At 45.5% G+C, this 20,284-nt stretch overlaps 1 protein-coding gene across 6 annotated transcripts in view; it reads left to right on the forward strand.

Moving 5' to 3' along the window:
• The window catches only part of ARHGAP44 (Rho GTPase activating protein 44), a 125,069-nt gene that overhangs the window by 80,945 nt on the left and 23,840 nt on the right, over positions 1–20,284 (forward strand). For all 6 annotated transcript variants that reach the window (XM_070773128.1, XM_070773127.1, XM_070773126.1 and 3 more), the window contains 5 exons: positions 2,811–2,922; positions 4,488–4,564; positions 13,997–14,114; positions 17,909–17,977; positions 20,021–20,102. In XM_070773128.1, coding sequence (XP_070629229.1) covers positions 2,811–2,922; positions 4,488–4,564; positions 13,997–14,114; positions 17,909–17,977; positions 20,021–20,102 — 458 coding nt within the window. The remainder of the gene's footprint in view (positions 1–2,810; positions 2,923–4,487; positions 4,565–13,996; positions 14,115–17,908; positions 17,978–20,020; positions 20,103–20,284) is intronic.

Here is a 20,284-nt window from a genome sequence, read left to right on the forward strand (position 1 = left end):
TACTAGGATGGCATGAAAGGAAATGGACAGTAATTACATTTAAAGTGAAATTTAAAAATTTAATAAACACAAATTCTTGACAAGAAAAAAATCAATACAAGGGGAAAAAAGAAGAGGCGGAATCAAAGAAAACCAAATAGAACTTTTAAAAATTCAAATTATATTTATTATATTTTAAAAACTTGAGAGAAACCGGAAGTTGCACACAGATATGGAAACTGGTGACCTTGAAAACATATCTGGAGTCACCCCAAGAATGACCAGAATAAAGTACAGTTCCTTTGGGTTTTCCTGTAAGAGCTTCCAGAAGCTCCTGAATGAAAGTCTTGGCTGACCAATAGAAGCACTAAGGATACAGGCAACATTAAGTGGAGAAACTCAAGTGGCAGGTTATAAATATAGAGCGTTAATGTGTAGTAGCTGCTCCTGAAGAAGAAAATAGAAGGGTGAGTTTCTGGTTGAATTTTCCTTTTCTATATTTGAAGAAAAGCATGAGTCTTCAGATTTAAGGAGCACAAAAAGTCCTGACAGAGATCCACAAAAAGAAATCCATCACTGGACACACCATTGTAAAACTGCTACACACCATTGACACAAAAGAGAGATTTAAAGTCGAGCAGAGAAAGCTTGTAGTTGTTCAGTCACCAAGTGTGTATACAAGGGCACTTAGACTGATAACTGACTATTTATGAGCCAACATAAATGCCAGGAAATAAGGGAGGAATATCTTCAAGTAGTGAGTGGAAAATGTGAGAAATCTAGATTCAGTGATGTACTGAACTGTCATTCAAGAAGAAGGGGACGGGACTTCCCTGCTGGCCCAGTGGTTAAGAATCCTCCTCGTAATGCAGGGAACAGTGAGTCCCACCCCTGGCTGGGGATCTGAGATCCCACATGGCTTGGGCGAGCAAAGCCCACGTGTTGCAGCTACTGAGCCAGCGTGCACCACAACTAAGACCTGACAGCCAAAGAAGCAAATATTTTTTTAAAAAATCTTAAGGAATAAGAGAAAAATAGGGTATCTTCAGGCACAGATTTAGAGGAATTACTATTTGCATGTTCTCACTGAAAAACTAGTTAAGGTTGTGTGTGGTAGGTTATAACCGGAAGAAAAGAATGAAATGCACATAGCAAGAAAGCATTAAAAAAAAAAAAGTATGCTGGGAAAGATTGAGGGCAGGAGGAGAAGGGGGCGACAGAGGATAAGATGATTGGATGGCATCACCGACTCGATGGACATGGGTTTGAACAAATTGCTGGAGGTAGCGAAGGACAGGGAAGCCTGGAGAGCTGCAGTCCGTGGGGTTGCAAAGAGTCAGACACGACTTAGTGACTGAACAACAAACAGCAAAGTGAATGTGCTGGAGAGGATGAAGAAATTCTTTTTCCCTCTTCCCATCTTAGGCTCTTTCACGGGCCCTACAAGTAAAATTGACAGAGGACAGATGAATAAGAGAAAAAGCGTACGTGTTTGATTGTCATACACATGGGAGAACTCAATGATGAGTAACTCAAAGGGGTGACTTGAACTTGGGCTTATGTAGCATTTTTAACAAAAGAGCAGTGATTTTTAGAGATGGGACAAGACAAAGAAAAAGAAATGTTAGTCTCTAGGGCAGCAGATTGTGGGAAGGTAAATATATGGGGAACTAGTAGAAGATAAGAGTTAGTAGAATTCGCAATGTGGAGTCTGCTGGGGCCATCTCTGGGCTGATAAGGGTCTGAAATTGTCTCTGGTGATTAGCATCTGGTAGAGATGGGACGGGGACCCCTTTACAGATTCATATCCTGCTTTTAGGACTTCCCTCATAGCTCAGTTGGTAAAGAATCTGCCTACAGTGCAGGAGACCCCGGTTTGATTCCTGGGTCGGGAAGATCCGCTGGAGAAGGGATAGGCTACCCACTCTGGTATTCTTGGACTTCCCTTGTGGCTCAGCTGGTAAAGAATCTGCCTGCAATGGGGGAGACCTGGGTTCGATCCCTGGATTGGGAAGATCCTCTGGAGAAGGGAAAGGCTACCCATTCCAGTATTCTGGCCTGGAGAATTCCATGGACTGTATAGTCCATGGGGTAACAAAGAGCTGGACTCGACTGAGTGACTTTCACTTTCACTTTAGGCAAACAGGGAAAGAGGAGAGAGCTTCTTCTTTTTTTTCTTTTAAATATTTATTTGGCCTCACCAGGTCTTGGTTGCAGCACACAGGATCTTTCGTTGCAGCATACAGGATCTTAGTTCCCCAACCAGGGATCGAACCCCGGCCCCCTGCATTGGAAGGCGAAGTCTCAACCACTGAACTGCCCCAGGGAAGCCCCTCTATATTTCTCTTAACTCCCCACAGACCCCCTTTTAGCCAAGACACATAGTAGGTACTCAGCATCCTTTAGAAAGTGGACAGTTTCAGAAACGAAACTGCATGGAGCAAGTTTTTCTCAAGAGTGTTTACCTGGCTGGCAGGTGGCAGCATTAGGACGTGGGTCACATCTTTCTCGGAGAAGGCACTGGTGACCCACTCCAGTACTCTTGCCTGGAAAATCCCATGGACGGAGGAGCCTGGTAGGCTGCAGTCCATGTAGTCATGAAGGGTCGGACGTGACTGAGCGACTTCACTTGCACTTTTCACTTTCATGCACTGGAGAAGGAAATGGCAACCCACTCCAGTGTTCTTGCCTGGAGAATCCCAGGGACGGGGGAGCCTGGTGGGCTGCCGTCTATGGGGTTGCACAGAGTCGGACACGACTGACGTGACTTAGCAGTAGCACATCTTTCTCTGCAGAGTACTCAGGACGGTTTTCCTCCCCTTCTGTTGCAGGAAGATGCTGAAACTATGCGGTGAGACAGAGGACAAGCTGGCTCAGGAGCTGATTCATTTCGAACTGCAGGTTGAGAGGGATGTGATCGAGCCGCTGTTCTTGCTGGCCGAGGTCAGAAGTGGGAGCGAGGCTGGACCCATGTGATTAGGGTGGGCAGAGTGGTGGTCCCTAGGGTCCTTTGGCTCCAGTCTCAGGGTTGTTTCTGCCTCTCACCCACTCTGTGACACAGTGTCTCACCGGGGATCGTTACTACCCAATTGCAGGGGCTTCCCCATCGTGGGAGCCTTTTGAGCTGAATGCTGCCCCCTTCTCCTACCCATGCCATCCTTGAGGGTGGAACTGCAAGACTGGTGGCATCACTTCATCCTCCGCAGGGTCTCCGCCCCATCCTCCTCCCTGCCCTCCGCCCATCTCCAGTCTTCAGTGAAATGACAGTGGAGTCTCAAATAGGACACAAATGAACCTGTGAAAGAGAAACAGACTCCCAGACATAGAGAGCAGACGTGGTTGCCAAGGGGGAGGGGACATGGGAGGGATGGATTGGGAGTTTGGGATTAGCACACAAGCTAGTCTATATAGGACGGATAAACAACAAGGTCCTTCTCTATAGTACAGAGAACTAAATCCAGTCTCCTGTGATAAACCATAATGGACAAGAATATTTTTAAAAGTGTGTGTATATATATATGTGTGTTTGTGTGTGTATGTAAGTGAATCACTTTGCTGTTTAGCAGTAATTAACACAACATTGTAAATCAACTGTACTGCAATTAAAAAAAGTTAAAAAATGAGCAGCAGCCCCTATTCATAAGCCTCTGTCCTTGGACATGGGGGCTCATGTCCGAGAGATTCTGTGCAACCCCCTCACTGTCTCTGTTTAGACAGGGCCCTTCTCTGTCTACTTTAAAGGACACTGAAGCAAACTGTCTTTTTGAGAAGAAGCCTTAACGTGTAGGTGGCAACTTTGCCAGCTTCAACCAAGTGAAATTGTATCAAGTAAGAGATAAAGTGGCCGGGGGATGTTCTTTGCTGTGACCCCTGGCCCTCTTCGCATCCCCTTTCACTGGTCCTCCCAACCTCCCCGGTGCTGGGGATGGTTCCGGTCTACAGCTTGGCGACCGCTAACCACCTGTGGCTGCTGAGCTCTTGGAATGTGTGTCGTGCAGCCAGGTGGTGCTAGGGGTGAAGAACCCCGCCTGCCAGTGCAGGAGAAATAGGCTCAGGTTTGCTCCCTGGGAAGGTGGGAGGGTAAATTAGGAGCTTGGGATACACGCACACACTCTGCTATGTATAAAATAGACAACCAACAAAGACCTCCTGTCTAGCACAAAGAACTATATCATAATATATCATATCATATTCATAATATCATATCATAATCATATGATATATCATATATCATATCATATATCATTTCAATATCATAATAACCTATAATGGGACAAACCTATTATACAGCAAAGTGATTCCCTTTTATACATATATATCTCTTTTTTTTTTCAAGTTCGTCTATAATGGAGATGAACTTGAAAAAAATATATATATAATTGAATCACTTTGCTGTACACCTGAAACACTGGAAATTCAACTATATTTCAATCTTTAAAATTATTTAAAAAAATTTGTCCCTGGACTTCAAATCAACTGTTTTCCTTGTTTGTTTCCTCTACCCACAGGTAGAAATCCCAAATATCCAAAAACAGAGGAAACACTTAGCCAAGCTGGTGCTGGACATGGACTCTTCACGAACGAGGTATGGTGGGTTTTCTTTGCTTCCATTTCTGCTTCTTTGAAGAGCAGCACTCCTAGTTGGAAGGCAGTGGCTTGTGTGTGTGTGTGTGTGTGGTGTGTGTTCATCCACTGAGTGTTTCTTTCTTCTGCTGTGAGCTGGGTGCTGGAGTACAAGGGCCTTGCTCTTAGGCTGTGGCCTGATTTGGGAGTTGGACACTGGACAAGAGAACATACACACACACAAGGCCATTTCAGTAGCCATAAGTCCTTTCAGGAAGATACCACAGTGTAAGTTTGGAAGTGGCTCTGCAGAAGCAGGCCATGGCATAAATAGTGAAACAGAGAAGACTTTTTTTTTTTTTTTTTTTGAGATGACGACACTTGATCTGATAAGAAGGAAGCAGCTACGCAGAGATACTTAGCAAAGCTGTCCATGACACTGGGAACAGCAAAGGCCCTGTGGGTGGAAATAAGGGTGACGTATTCAGGAAACAGAATGAAGGCGGGCATGGTGGGGGTGGAAGGGGAAAAAGGAGAGTGGCAGGAGCAGAGATCACAGAGGAGGGTGGGTGATGTGTCTGTAATAAGAGGAGATTTTCTGGGAAGTCCACAGTTGTCCAGTATTCGGACTTCATGCTTTCAGTGCCAGGACTCCATCCCTAGATGGGAAACTAAGATCCTGCAAGCCACATGGCTCAGCCAAAAAAAGAAATGAAAAAGGAGAATTTCTGAATCTGGCGACTTGGTCACCTTTTCCTGCTTCCAATAGTATAGATTTCTCTTCTGTAGTCCCACATTGGGGAGTCACATAAGAAATTAGAAGACACTTGCTCCTTGGAAGAAAAGCTGTGACAAACCTAGACAGCATATTAAAAAGCAGAGACATGACTTTGCTGACAAAGGTCCATCTAGTCAAAGCTGTGGTTTTTCCAGTAGTCATGTATGGATGTGAGAGTTGGACCATAAAGAAGGCTGAGCGCTGAAGAATTGATTGTTTTGAACGGTGGTGTTGGAGAAGACTCTTGAGAGTCCCTTGGACTTCAAGGAGATGAAACCAGTCAGTCCTAAAAGAAATCAACTCTGAATGTTGATTGAAGGACTGATGCTGAAGCTCCATTACTTTGGCCACCTGATGTGAAGAGCTAATTGGAAAAGATGCTGATGCTGGGAAAGATTGAAAGCAGAAGAAGAAGGGGGCAACAGAGGATGAGATGGTTGGATGGCATCACCGCCTCAATGGACATGAACTTGGGCAACCTCCAGGAGATAGTGAGGGACAGGGAAGCCTGGCATGCTGTGGTCCATGGGGTCACGAAGAGTCGGACATGACTGAGCAACTGAACACCACCACGAGATGATTACAGACATGCTGTTTGTTGCACTGTCAGGATGATGTTGGACACTATGCTCCTGGGTTTGCAGAGTGATTTCCTCCTCTGAGGACCTGGGTTTTAGCTCTGAGGTCTTTTCTCTGCTTCTGTAAGGAAAACCTGAATTTTCAGCTTCTGCTCAGAGCTGGATGTTAGTATCAAAGCTTGACCTTGCCTTGTCCACTTCCATTTCTTCATTCAGCTTTCCTAAAGGAGAATTTCTTCTGGGTAACAGAAGTGGTCCATCTAATTCTGTCTCATGTTTTTAATGGTGACATCAGAGGTGGCTTGTAGATTTTGAAACCATAAGAAGTGTCATCAGGGACTTCTCTTCCAGTATTTAATGAGTGTTTTCATGTCTCCAGCTTATGGTCTCTTGGGTATTGGGATTGGTAAGGCAATATCTCAAAATTCTCCAAGCCAGGCTTCAGCAATATGTGAACCGTGAACTTCCTGATGTTCAAGCTGGTTTTAGAAAAGGCAGAGGAACCAGAGACCAAATTTCCAACATCCGCTGGATCGTTGAAAAAGCAAGAGAGTTCCAGAAAAACATCTATTTCTGCTTTATTGACTATGCCAAAGCCTTTGACTGTGTGGATCACGATAAACTGTGGAAAATTCTAAAAGAGATTGGAATACCAGACCATCTGATCTGCCTCTTGAGAAACCTGTATGCAGGTCAGGAAGCAACAGTTAGAACTGGACATGGAACAACAGACTGGTTCCAAATAGGAAAAGGAGTACGTCAAGGCTGTATATTGTCACCCTGCTTATTTAACTTATATGCAGAGTACATCATGAGAAACGCTGGGCTGGAAGAAGCACAAGCTGGAATCAAGATTGCCAGGAGAAATATCAATAACCTCAGATATGCAGACGACACCACCCTTATGGCAGAAAGTGAAGAGGAACTAAAAAGCCTCTCGATGAAAGTGAAGGAGGAGAGTGAAAAAGTTGGCTTAAAGCTCAACATTCAGAAAACTAAGATCATGGCATCCAGTCCCATCACTTCATGGGAAATAGATGGGGAACAGTGGAAACAGTGTCAGACTTTATTTTTCTGGGCTCCAAAATCACTGCAGATGGTGACTGCAGCCATGAAATTAAAAGACGCTTACTCCTTGGAAAGAAAGTTATGACCAACCTAGACAGCATATTGAAAAGCAGAGACATTACTTTGCCAACAAAGGTCCATCTAGTCAAGGCTATGGTTTTTCCAGTAGTCATGTATGGATGTGAGAGTTAGACAGTGAAGAAAGCTGAGCGCTGAAGAATTGATGCTTTTGAACTGTGGTGTTGGAGAAGACTCTTGAGAGTCCCTTGGACTGCAAGAAGATCCAACCAGTTCATCCTAAAAGAGATCAGTCCTGGGTGTTCATTGGAAGGACTGATGTTGAAGCTGAAACTCCAGTACTTTGGCCACCTCATGCGAAGAGTTGACTCATTGGAAAAGACTCTGCTGTTGGGAAGGATTGGGGGCAGGAGGAGAAGGGGATGACAGAGGATGAGATGGCTGGATGGCATCATCGACTTGATGGACATAGGTTTGGGTAGACTCCAGGAGTTGGTGATGGACAGGGAGGCCTGGTGTGCTGCGATTCATGGGGTGGCAAAGAGTCGGATACGACTGAGCGACTGAACTGAACTGAACTGAAGGCAATATCTACCATCCCATCCAAATTTCTGTGCTTTTCACCTTGAACTTAGACCCTTGACAGCCTTTCAGAAGCCAGCTTCCCCCAGTTTCTTGCCTTTCACTCTAACCCTTCACCCCGAGTCAGCATGAGGACTCTGCCAAGATAGAGCAGAGAGTGAGACCTGGCTCTGTGCTGTGGAAATGCAGACTCACCAGCTGCTCTTGGGGAGCAGGTGGGTTCTCACTGCCCCCACCTCTGCCCCACCCCACTTCGGCATTTGGTCAGTCTGTACTCCTTAGGATCTGTTCCTCACAGCTTCCTCCTCCTGGGCCCTCAGAGAATGGAGGATGCCAGTGGTAGAGGAGCAGAGAAGATGGGGCAGATGAAACAACACACGTCCCCCTAACGCAGCTTTCCCCTTTCCTTCCAGAACTTCTTCTGGACTCCCTGTCACCTTGAAGTCATCTTGACTTTGCCTTTCATACCCTTCTGCTGGTCTCTGAAATGTCTTACCCTTATTTCCAGCCTTTTTCTTTCCATGAGCCTTTCCTGAAGGCTTTTTTTTTTTTTTTCTTTAAATATTTATTTATTTGCCTGCATGAGGTCTTAGCTGCAGCCTGCAGGATCTTTCCTTGCCTTGGCACTTCATTGCAGCACTCTGACATCTCTCTAGTTGCGGTGCATGGGTCTCATTAGTTGCGGTGTACAGGCCAAGTTGCCCTGTGTCATGTGGGATCTTAGCTCCCCGACCAGGGGTGGAGCCCATATCCTCTGCATTGGAAGGTGTAACCACTGACCACCAGAGAAGTCCCTCCTTAAACCTTGCATTCTATCTTCATCATCCTCAAATTGTCAGTTCAGTTCAGTCGCTCAGTTGTGTCCGACTCTTTGTGACCCCATGGACTGCAGCACAACAGGCCTCCCTGTCCATCACCAACTCCCAGAGTTTACTCAAACTTTTGTCCATGGCGCTGGTGATGCCATCCAACCATCTCATCCTCTGTTGTCCCCTTCTTCTCCTGCCTTTGATCTTTCCCAGCATCAGGGTCTTTTCCAATGAGTCAGTTCTTCGCATCATGTGGCCAAAATATTGCAGTTTCAGCTTCAGCATCAGTCCTTCCAATGAATATTCAGGACTGATTTCCTTTAGGATTGACAGATTGGATCTCCTTGTCGTCCAAGAGACTCTGAAGAGTCTTCTCCAACACCACAATTCAAAAGCGTCAGTTTTTAGGCGCTCAGCTTTCTTTAAATCATAGTGATAGCATCTTTCCCAGAGAATGGTGGGTGGATCACCTCAGCTCTCTTAGTGGGAAGAAATGAACTTTCTCCTCTTCCAGCTTCAAAGCTCAAACTCTTCTTGGACAAGAATCCTTATTTCTCCCCTTAACAGAGCAGGACACTTGTCGAGTTTATTTATAGAGCCTTTGCTGAGAAGATCATCGTTCCTTGAAATTTATGATTTTTAAAAAATATTTCAAGTTTATTGGAGTATAGATGTTCACAGTGTTGTGTTAGTTTCCAGTGTACAGCAGAGTGATTCGCTTGTGCATAGACATATATTCATTCTGTTTCAGATTCTTTTCTCATATAGGTTATCACAGAATAGTGAGTAGAGTTCCCTGCAGGTCCTTGTTGGTCATCTATCTTATATATAGTAGTGTGTGTGTTCATCCGAAGCTCCTGATGTATAACCCGCCCCACGTTTCCCCTTTGGTAACCATAAGTTTGTTTTTGATATCTGTTAAGTCTGTTTCTGTCTTGTACGTAAGTTCACTTGCATCTTTCTTTAAAATTCCATGAGTTTAGTCGCTCAGTTGTGTCCGGCTCTCTGCGACCCCATGGGCTGCAGCATGCCAGGCTTCCCTGTTTTTTAAGGTTGGATTCCACATACGAGTGGTATCACATGAGATTTGCCTTTGTCTGACTTACTTCACTTAGCATGATAGTCTCTAGGTTCATCCATGTTGCTGCAAATGGCATTATTTCGTTCCATTTTATGGCTGAGTCACATTCCATGTATATATATGTACCGTACCTTCTCTATCCATTCCTCTGTCGACTGACACTTATGTTGCTTCCATGTCCTGGCTTTTGTGAAATAGTACTGCTCTGAACAGTAGGGTGCATGTCTCTTTTGGGGTTTATGGTTTTCTCTGGATATGTGCTTAGGAGTGGCAGTGCTGGATCATATGGTTGTTTTACATTTTTTAAGGAGCCTGCATGCTGTTCCCCTTAGTGGCTGTACCAATTTACATTTCCACCTGTAGTGCAGAAGGGTTCCCTTCTCTCCATACCCTCTCCAGCATCTGTTGTTCGTCGAGATTCATGATTAATGGCACTTTTCCTAACAAATTACTCCCTATACAAAATGTTTCCTAGTTTTCCTTGATATTGTGCTATTCAGTTTCCACAAAGGGACCATTTGGTGGGTATTTATAATGTCAGAATAGATAACTTATCCATTACAAGTAAACTTCCCTATAAAGGGAGGGGAAAGGTGTATGCTTTTGAAGTACCAGGACAGAATTGTGGGGAAAAATGATGTCTTCATTTTAATATACATATTAAATGTAGTTTGGGGTTTAAAAAAAGACCTAATCCAGATCTATAATACCCTAAAAATCAGTTTAGTGTTTATGGCCACTGTATTTTTTATGCTTATTTATTGGTTACTTTCTTTTTTTCAGGTAGGATGAGTCAGATGGTGGTTGTAGGTCTGTCCCATAATCTATTATGGAAGTACATTCATTATCTGAGATCCAAATTACATCCACGACATTCCATATTTTATTTGGCTGTGGCTACGGCAGAAAGGGAAGAGGAACTAAAAAGCCTCTTGATGAAAGTGAAGGAGGAGAGTGAAAAAGTTGGCTTAAAGTTCAACATTCAGAAAACTAAGATCATGGCATCTGGTCCCATCACTTCCTGGGAAATAGATGGCAAAACAGTGGCTGACTTTATTTTTTTGGGCTCCAATATCACTGCAGATGGTGACTGCAGCCATGAAATTAAAAGACGCTTACTCCTTGGAAGGAAAGTTATGACCAACCTAGATAGCATATTCAAAAGCAGAGACATTACTTTGCCAACAAAGGTCCATCTAGTAAAGGCTATGGTTTCTCCAGTGGTCATGTATGGATGTGAGAGTTGGACTGTGAAGAAAGCTGAGTGCCGAAAAATTGATGCTTTTGAACTGTGGTATTGGAGAAGACTCTTGAGAGCCCCTTGGACTGCAAGGAGATCCAGCCAGTCCATTCTAAAGGAGATTAGTCCTGGGTATTCATTGGAAGGACTGATGCTAAAGCTGAAACTCTAATACTTTGGCCACCTCATGAGAAGAGTTGACTCATTGGAAAAGACCCTGATGCTGGGAGGGATTAGGGGCAGGAGGAGAAGGGGATGACAGAGGATGAGATGGCTGGATGGCATCACCGACTCGATGGACATGAGTTTGAGTGAACTCCTGGAGTTGGTGATGGACAGGGAGGCCTGGTGTGCTGCGATTCATGAGGTCACGAAGAGTCAGACACTACTGAATGACTGAACTGAACTGGAGATATTAATTAAATAGATCATTTCTGTTGGACTTCCCTGGTGGTACAGTGCCAGTGCAGGGGATATGGGCTTGATCCTTGGTCCCGGAAGATCCCACTTGCCACGGAGCAACCAAGCCCTTGTGCAGCTCTTGAGCCTACGTGCTCCACCTGCTGGAGCCTGTGCTCTGTAACAAGAGAAGCCACCACCAAGGAGAGGCCTGTGGATAGAGAAGCCCCCCACTTGCCGCAACAAGAGAAGGCCCACGTACAGCAATGAAGACCGAGCACAGCCAGAACTTTAATTAGTTAATTAATTTTAAAAACGGAAATTATAAATACATCATTTCTGTAGGGCAAGCCATTATAAGAAAGAATTGCCCAGGCATTTTTACTAATCCTTACCTGTTAGCTTAGATTTTTTTTTTTTTTTTTTGACATTTTGGAGTACAATATTAGAAAAATATTTCTAATTTTTCCTGAATTCTTGTTTTGAGTAAGGAATCTTTCTCAGGACACATGTGACCATCGCTGTAGCTTCAAGCCAGCTTGATGTCCCAAAGCCTTTCAAAGTAATTCTCCCATGGGTGCACTTTTTTAAGTGACAGAAGATTCTTCATTTTGCTACTTTTTGCTAATAGCAAAGAGAACTGATTTCCTCTTTTTTGGTATTGTGATACAGCTCCACTCTCTTAATTTTTTTCTTGCATATAACACAGTAAACCCTTAGTGAGTCTATTATTGATTCTCAAAATGAGGGTAAGGCTGTACTTTTTGCCTCCACGTTGGGCGAATGGTCCAGGAGCCAGATGGAGCCTACAGGGCTCTCTGGTTTGTCCTGTTCACCCTGGCCTGCATGGTGTTTAGAGGACACTATTTAATCTGTTGCCACATTTCATCTGATGAGTCCACTTGACAGTTCCCAGCTTGTCCATGAAAACATCCAGCTCCCCACAGCCCAGGCTCCTGATTGGGCCCCACCGTCCCCCGCCCACCCCTAATGAGTCCCTCCCAACTTCCCAAGACGGTAGCCAGGAATCAGCTGCCTTTGCCACCCTGATGACTCGATTATTTTCCTTAGAGCTGAGAAGCAGCTTATATCTCATGTCCCCATTACAAGGAGGAAATAAATGATTGGGTGGGTGAGTTTTTAAGATAATGACCCATTTGCCTTATTTTTCCCACGTGCTGGGCCCCATAGACTGTGGAGTTTACTGCCTGAGTGAGAGAGGCCCCACTGCTATTCCCTGCTGTAGCTACTAGCATCTTAGTGTAATTAGAACCTTCTGTCAGGGCCTGCTTTTGGTAATTCTTTGATAATAAGTTAGCAACCGGAAATAGCTTTTTAAATTTATTTTTTAATTAGAGGAGCAACCAGAAATATTTGTGGTTCCCTTTGAAAGTTTCCCAAGGGGCCTCCTTAGAAGGCCAGTATTCTCTGCCCAGAGATAAACGGTTAAGAAAATATACATTTGTTTATTTTTGCTTTTATTGGCGGATTCATTTTGATATTTGGCAAAACTAATACAATTTGTAAAGTTTAAAAATAAAATAAAATTTAAAAAAAAAGAGAAAGAAAATATACATGAGGTATCAAAATGTTGATCCAAGGCTGCTTAGTGCTTCCTAGTGGAGATTTTGACTTTCACATTTGTTTTCATCTTACCCATTTAGCCTCTCACTTAGCATCCATGGTTGACTTTGGCCAAGTAGATGAAGGTTCCCCAACTCAGTGCCCGCAGGGTGGGCAGGGAACTGAAAGGAACGGCGTGGACCGTGCTTCAGAGGAAGCAGCAGTGATGCCATTCGGCCTTAGGGTTCGGGAGACAGTAGGGACGGTGTTGCAAATTGGAGAACGCTTGCTCTTGTCTGAAGGGGTCACTGTCCTCAGCCTCTCTCGGTCCTGCCGTGTGGACACTGGGGCCCCCTTTCTCCTGATCTGGTACCAGGTACCTTTTCCTGATCTCTTCTTGGCAATGAGGTGATACCTGTAACCAGCTCTTTCCCTGCCTCCCACAGTGTCCTCAGGGTTTTCTCTACCTGTCTCATGCGCGTGCATGCATGCATGCTCAGTTATGTCCAACTCTTTGTGACCCCATGGACTATAGCCCTCCAGGCTCCTCTGTCCAGGGGATTTCCCAGGGAGGAACACTGGAGTGGGTTGCCATTTCCTTCTCAAGTGATCTTCCCAACCCAGGGATTGAACCCATGTCTCCTGCATTGGCAGGTGGATTCTTTACCACTGAGTCACTTGGGAAGCATCAGATTCCACACACTACATGGAAAATGTTCTTTGCCAAAGGTTATTGTTGAGTCCGATTCACCATGCATTTTCCCTTTCTAATCCCAGAGTGTTTGCTTTTGCTGCCATTCTAACTTATCACTTAAAAAAAAAAAAAAAAAAGCTCAGTCGTGTCCAACTCTGTGACCCCATGGACTGTAACCTACCAGGCTCCTCCGTCCATAGGATTTTCTGGACAAGAATATTGGAGTGGATTGCCATTTCCTTCTCCAGGAGATCTTCCCCACCCAGGGATCCAACCCAGGTCTCCCGCATTGTAGACAGACACTTTACCATCTGAGCTACCTGGGAAGTCGCTAAAAGACACTGAAATTACAAAGGTGCACAGGGAAGAAGCTTGGAGCCTCGTGCATCAGTGGCAAAGGGATGGGGAGCCCTAAAGAGCTAAGGGTGTGTGTGTTTAACTATTTTGTATGTGCACAAACTCCAATTTGTAAGGCTCATCAACTTAGATGTAGAATGTCTGAAAATGCTAAAAGAAAAAAACACCCACACTGTACTGAAACTCAGCTTATATTTATGCCTAATCCGACTAGAATCTAAGTTCCTCGAAGGCAGGGACCAAGTTCTATTCACACCTCTCCTCTCTTTCTCCTGTTTCCTCATCAGGTGGCAGCAGACATCCAAGTCTTCGGGTTTGTCCAGCAGCTCACAGCCTGCAGGTGCCAAAGCCGATGCCCTCAGGGAGGAGATGGAGGAGGCTGCCAACAGAGTGGAGATTTGCAGGGTACCCCCTTTCTGTGCTCCTCTCCACCAAGAAAAACAGGAGGCCCTCAGGGAGCATCATCCTTTTGTTTGCTGGAGGTCTATGAAAACCCTAATAGTGAGCCTCTGGTTGAGTCTGTGTCCCCAAGCTTGTCAGCTGGCATGTCTAAAGAGCCCAGGACGAACCCTAAGAGCTGAGGCTTTCGGTATTCATCATATTAAAAAAAAAAAAATTCCTGGCCCAATAATTTCAACATTCTTGACACCTCTGACTCTGGTTCTGATGCTTGTTCAGTTTCTTCAAACTACGTTTTTGCCTTTTAGTATACCTTGCAATTTTTGTCCAAAGGTGGACATGAAGGATTGGGTAAAGGGACCTGTGGTGCGCAGGCGTGTGGTGATGTGGCGGTCAGGTGTGGGAGCGGGGGAAGCCCCTGCAACCCTGTGACTGGGCTGCGCCTGTGGGTGTGCCTGTGACCCTGCACCGTGAACTTTGGTGCTTCTCTCTTGCCTTTCGTTCTGTTTCCAGCTTCTCAGTTTTTGTGTTTGGTAGGACAGGATGGCTAGAGGATGCTGGAGCTGATTAATTCTGTTTCTCAGTGTGAGGGAGGCTCGAGTCTGCTAAAAGCAAGTGTTCAGCAGGGCTCTGATATAACTCCAGCAGGTTGTGGTTGCTCAGTCGCTAAGTTATGTCTGACTCTTCGCAACCCCATGGGCTGCAGCCCAACAGGCTCCTCTGTCCTTCACTGTTTCCTGGAGCTTGCTCAGATTCACGTCCATTGAGTTGATGATGCCATCTCCAACCATCTCATCCTTTGCTGACCCCTTCCCTTGTTGCCTTCAATCGTTCCCAGCATCAGGGCCTTTCCCAATGAGTTGGCTCTTCACATCGGGTGGCCAAAGTATTGGAGCTTCAGCATCAGTCCTCCAAATGACTATTCACACTTGATTTCCTTTGAGGTTGACTGGTTTGATCTCCTTGCCGTCCAAGGGACTCTCAAGAATCTTCTGCAGCACCACAATTCGAAAGCATCCCAGCAGGTTCTACTGGGATAAAATGATTTATCCTTGAAGTTTCCTGGCGGTCCGGTGGTTAGGACTTGGTACTTTCACTGTTCTGGTCCCTTGCTCAGTCCCTGGTTGGTGAACTAAGATCCCACAAGCAGCATGGCACAGCCAGGAATAAAAGCAAAATGCTCCTAAGGTTAGGTCTTGTTAAGGGTAGAATGCTCCAGTGCATTTCAAAATGGCAATCTTTTCCCTTCCCCTTGGGAAAAACGAGAGAGGACTTTTCTCTGCTGTTCACTGTAAGAACTTGGTAGTACTCCAGGAGGAAAAACTCGGCAGAAGTGTAGGGGCTCCCTATACTTTATTTAAATATTAAATTATATCGATAATGTTTATGAATAAAATATTTATAATATTAAATTAAATATTAATAAATTAATATTAAATGTAAAATTAAATTATTAAATTAGACAAATGAAAATTTGGTTTAGAGTTTCTGCTTTTATTTCTCACTTGTGTGGCTTACTTGGAATCTATATTGCTAACTTTATAAGATGGTGATGTGATTGTACCTTCAGAAAAATACCTTCATGTTCCCGAGGGCATACTCCGTTCAGCTGGCTTTACAGAGATCGTCTGCTGAGTGGTTGAAAGTGATTTGATGTGGCATCAATAGACATGAGTTTAAGCAAGCTCTGGGAGTTGGTGATGGACAGTGGCATGCTGCAGTTCATGGGGTTGCAAAGAGTCGGACACAACTGAGCGACTGCACTGGACTGAACTGACGTGGCATTTTGTCCTTCCCAAGGCTCCCTTCCTTACCTCTGTCTACCGAGTTGTTTTTTTGTTTTATCACCCCACCCTTTGTCTTCCCCTGACTTGAACTATCTCCCTCACGCTTGTCAGGCTGGTGACGGATGCTTCTAGACCAAGGCTGCTGGGGCCATGGCAGGCGAGGTTGAGTTCTGACAAAACCACTTTCTCTAGCACCTTGACAGGTCCAGCAGCCTCCCGGAGGCATTCATTGTAAAGGATGCTGAAGTGGTGGGGACCTGGGGCAGGTGGTCCTAGAGTCCATTTTATTCTTTGGGAAAAATACCTTGAACTTTTGGTAGCTAGTCATGTGAAATTGGTGTCTTGGTTCTATCATCTTGTATGCAAGAAGGCTTTAAGGACGCTTGCCTGTTGAGGATACTGGAAAAGGAGACAGATTACTCCTCCCATTCCCCTGCTCACAGAGGACAGTTCGATCAGCAGCTGGAGGGGCTGCTGAGGTTATCGGGGTCTGTGCAGAATGCCTGAGGTTCCGTGTATATCAGACTCTTCCTGAATTATGCAGTTGTCTGCTGTAATTCCTTCAGCATTCGGGTCAGCTTTCCTGTGCTTTTTTCCTTTTTATTGAGATATAGTCAACATACAACACCGTGTTTGTATGTGGTGTGGTACATGATGACTTGATATTTGCATAGATTATGAAATGATCACCATGATGAATCTAGTAACCATCTGTCCCCATGCAAAGTTATTGCAGTATAATTAACTGTCTGCCTTATGCTGTGTGTTACATCCCCGTTGCTTAATTATTAAGTAAACTGAAGGTTTGTGCCTCTTAATCTTCCTCATCTATTTTTCCCATCCCCTCGCCTTATGACAACTACTGTTTGTTCTATGAATCTATGAGTGTGTTTTTGTTTTGTTTTGCATTTTAGATTGCATATATGAAATCATGAGGTATTTGTCTTTCTCTGACTTATTTCACTTAGCATAATACCCTCTAGGTCCATCCATTGTTACACATGGAAAGATTTTATTTTATTTTTTATGATTGAGTAGTATTCCATTGTCTGTACACTGCAACTTCTTTATCTGTTCATCTGTCAGTGGACACTTGGGCTGCTTCCATATCTTGGCAATTGGAAATAGCGCTGCTATAAGCATTGGGGTGATGTTTTCCTATTTACTCCAACCTGAACGTGATAGATACTTTTTCTCTTAACTCAGCACCTCTTCTGAGGCTCTGCCTCAAAGGCTACCAAGCAGGGAGGGATGTCAGAGATCACGTGACTTGTACAAACATGTTTAGAGAATGTGACATGCTCACAGATACAGTTAGTGTGACAGAGTCTACATCCACTCGAATGCACTTCTGCACTGTGCTGGGGGCGTTTCAGTGAAACTGACCACTGACCTCGGAGGGAACATGATCCAGACACAGCATTCAGCCACTATTCTCAGCCCCTCGGAATGCTGAGTGGTGAAGGGCTTTTCACACTGAGATTCGTGTATGATATTGGATGAGTCCAGGTTTTTTTTTTTCCGCCAGGTTTGGAATCAGCGGTCCGTCCCCTGCCCCCCTGTCTTAACCAGCTTCCCTCGACTTGGTGTGTTTGCCTCTCTTTTCCTGATGATCAGCCAATCAGAACTGAGATGAAGGGAGCAAGGCAGTAGTGTCATCAGGGGAAGAAGCGGCAGGGGCGGCAAGCAGAAGCACAGCGTGTGCCTGGCGGGGCTGCTGCACACAGCAGGGCGCGCCGCAGAGATGCGAGGAAGCAATTTGCGCGTCATTCCCCTGCATCAGCTTTCCTAACTCTCCACGTGGCCCACGTTAAAAGCCCCAGGAAAACACTGGCATAGGTGTTCTTTCCCCACTTAGTCATCCTTTAGAGCCGTGGTTGGGAAATGGAGTGTCCACAGGCAAAGTTTGTAATCTGCCCAGTATTATGAAAAATGAGGTTAAACCACGGTTACGGTTCTTTCCCCTGATGTGTGGATTCCTACTCTCTATCCTTCTGTGTTTTGCCCCCACAGGACCAGCTGTCAGCTGACATGTACAGTTTTGTGGCCAAAGAAATCGACTATGCAAACTACTTTCAGACGGTAAGCGTCCAGAAAGGTGAGGCAGCTTGGCGTCTGTTAGCAGGTGTCACAGTGGGGACGGGAAGGAACGTGGGCCTCGAATCGAGGATCTGTCAAGCATGTCCTGAGAACAGGTGGGGCTTTGACTGTCCTACCTGTGAATAAATCCTGCCTTCTAGTCGCCTTTGTATGGATTTCTCCAAAACCCCAAGAATAAAATTCAGCCTCACCCATGAAGATGTTTGTACCTCTGATCTATGGCAGTGGTTCTCAACCAGGGGTGATTCTGTCATCTCCCAGCAGATGATTGGCTGTGTCTGAAGACATTTGAGGGGGGCTTCCCAGGTGGCACTAGCGGTAAAGATCCTGCATGCCACCGCAGGAGACTTAAAAGACGCAGGGTCGATCCCTGGGTCAGGAAGATCCCCTGCACAGCAACCCACTCCAATACTCTTGCCTGGAGAATTCCATGGACAGAGGAGCCTGGAGGGCTACAGTCCATAGGGTCGCAAAGTGTCGGACACAACTGAAGTCACTTAGCAGAGATGTTTTTGGCCGTCACTATCAGGGGAGGTGCTACAGGCACTCAGAGGGTGGAGGTCAGGTTTGTTGCTAAGCATCCCACAGTGCACAGGACAGTGGCTCCCACGACAGGGTGATCCAGCCCCAGATGTCAGCGGGGCCAGGGTTGCAAAACCTGAATCTGTCATCAGGAAGCAACTTGGGAAGAAGCAGCTAGCTGCACCCCAGCATCTGTTGGTTATTAATGGAGATTTTTGTTGTTCCAGATGATGACAAGTTGGTAAATGAGGGCTGATGCCTGTTTACTGCCTCTCCTCTATGGGAGCAGATTTACAGAGTAGAGACACAGGATCTGAGTCATCCACACTTGAATCATCTGGCCCAAATAATTAGGACTCTGAAATGAAAAATAACGTTGGGAATAAAACTCAAAGTTTCTCTTTAGGGTCAAGGAAGTGATACAAAGATGGGGAAAGAAGATAAAGGGAGGAGAGAAGAGGAATCCTGAGAAGCTGGATGCTTTGATAAGCGTGGGGCGGAACTGGGGGTAGTCAGTGCTCCCCCGCATGCTCAGCATCAATGGCCAAGAAGTCCAGAGTTTCTTCCCCTGTGAGAGAGAGCTGATACATATTCCTTCCAACTTGAAATGTTTACTTTGAAATAGTAGGATTCTTTTCAAGTCTATTCCATTGGTTTTATTTGTGAAGATAATATTTCATTTAAAAAAATCTAAAACAAATGATTGTTGACATTCCAAGCATTATTGGACTACCTAATTGTCTTTGGGTACCACTTATTTCAACGCTATGACTTAAGAAAAGATTCCCTCTTAGTTTTCCTTGGGGATAATAGCTACTCATCACACCAGACTTTGAGCAAAGTGCCTCTCTCTCCGTTTCCTCCTACATGCCCAATTTTCTTTTTTTTTTTGGAGCGGGGAGAGATTTAGAAAATAAATGAAGTGCCATCTATTCACTGCTTTTCCTCTGCTGTTTTTACCATTTCAGCAGCTTTTTCAGTAGTGGGAGGGGCAGAACAGAGCATCTTGCAGGACCTTGTCCTTTGAATCACATCACGATAAAGCAGATTTGCCTCCCAAGGTGGAAGAGGATTGTGGATCGAGCACATGTTTTCCCACCAGTTGTTTCTTGAGCTCTTCTTGAGGGGAATCAAGATACATTGAGGCTCATGACATTGAGCACCCTCTCATGGGCACCTGGATTTCTGAATGTGTTCTCTGTTATAGCCTTTTCATTGTTGCACCCCTTCGGTGCCTTTTGCTGTGAGAACTGGGGGCATGGTGCTCCCCAGCTGGGGTGGCAGTGAAGGCAGGCTCACCTCTGGAGAGTCCCCTTCACCTCCTCCCCGAGTCTCCCACCTCCAAAACTTCCCTTTATGCTCACCCCTCTGCTGCAGAGGTTGAGGGGACGAATGCCTGTCATTGCAGATGTGTGGAGGAGGGGGCAGGGCACCCCGATGGTGTGGCAGCCCATGCCCTCCATCCTCCGGCAAAGGCTGACGCTTCTCCTTGTGTTCCCTCAGCTCATCGAAGTGCAGGCCGAGTACCACAGGAAGTCCCTGACACTCCTGCAGGCCGTGTTGCCTCAGATAAAAGCACAACAGGGTGAGTGCCACGCTTGCCTGGGGCGGGGAGGGCGGGGAGCCTGCCGGGGCCCTGTGCTTGGCTCGCCTGCTCCTCCCCCAGCAGGGCTGCCTTCACGTGAGCCCTGGGCCTCCGCCTGCAGGCACCTTGACCAGCGGCAGGAAAGCAGAGCACGTGTACACACTATACACACACTACCCCAG

This window comes from Bos indicus, chromosome 19 (genome assembly GCF_029378745.1).
Source record: "Bos indicus isolate NIAB-ARS_2022 breed Sahiwal x Tharparkar chromosome 19, NIAB-ARS_B.indTharparkar_mat_pri_1.0, whole genome shotgun sequence".
Lineage (NCBI taxonomy): Eukaryota > Metazoa > Chordata > Mammalia > Artiodactyla > Bovidae > Bos > Bos indicus.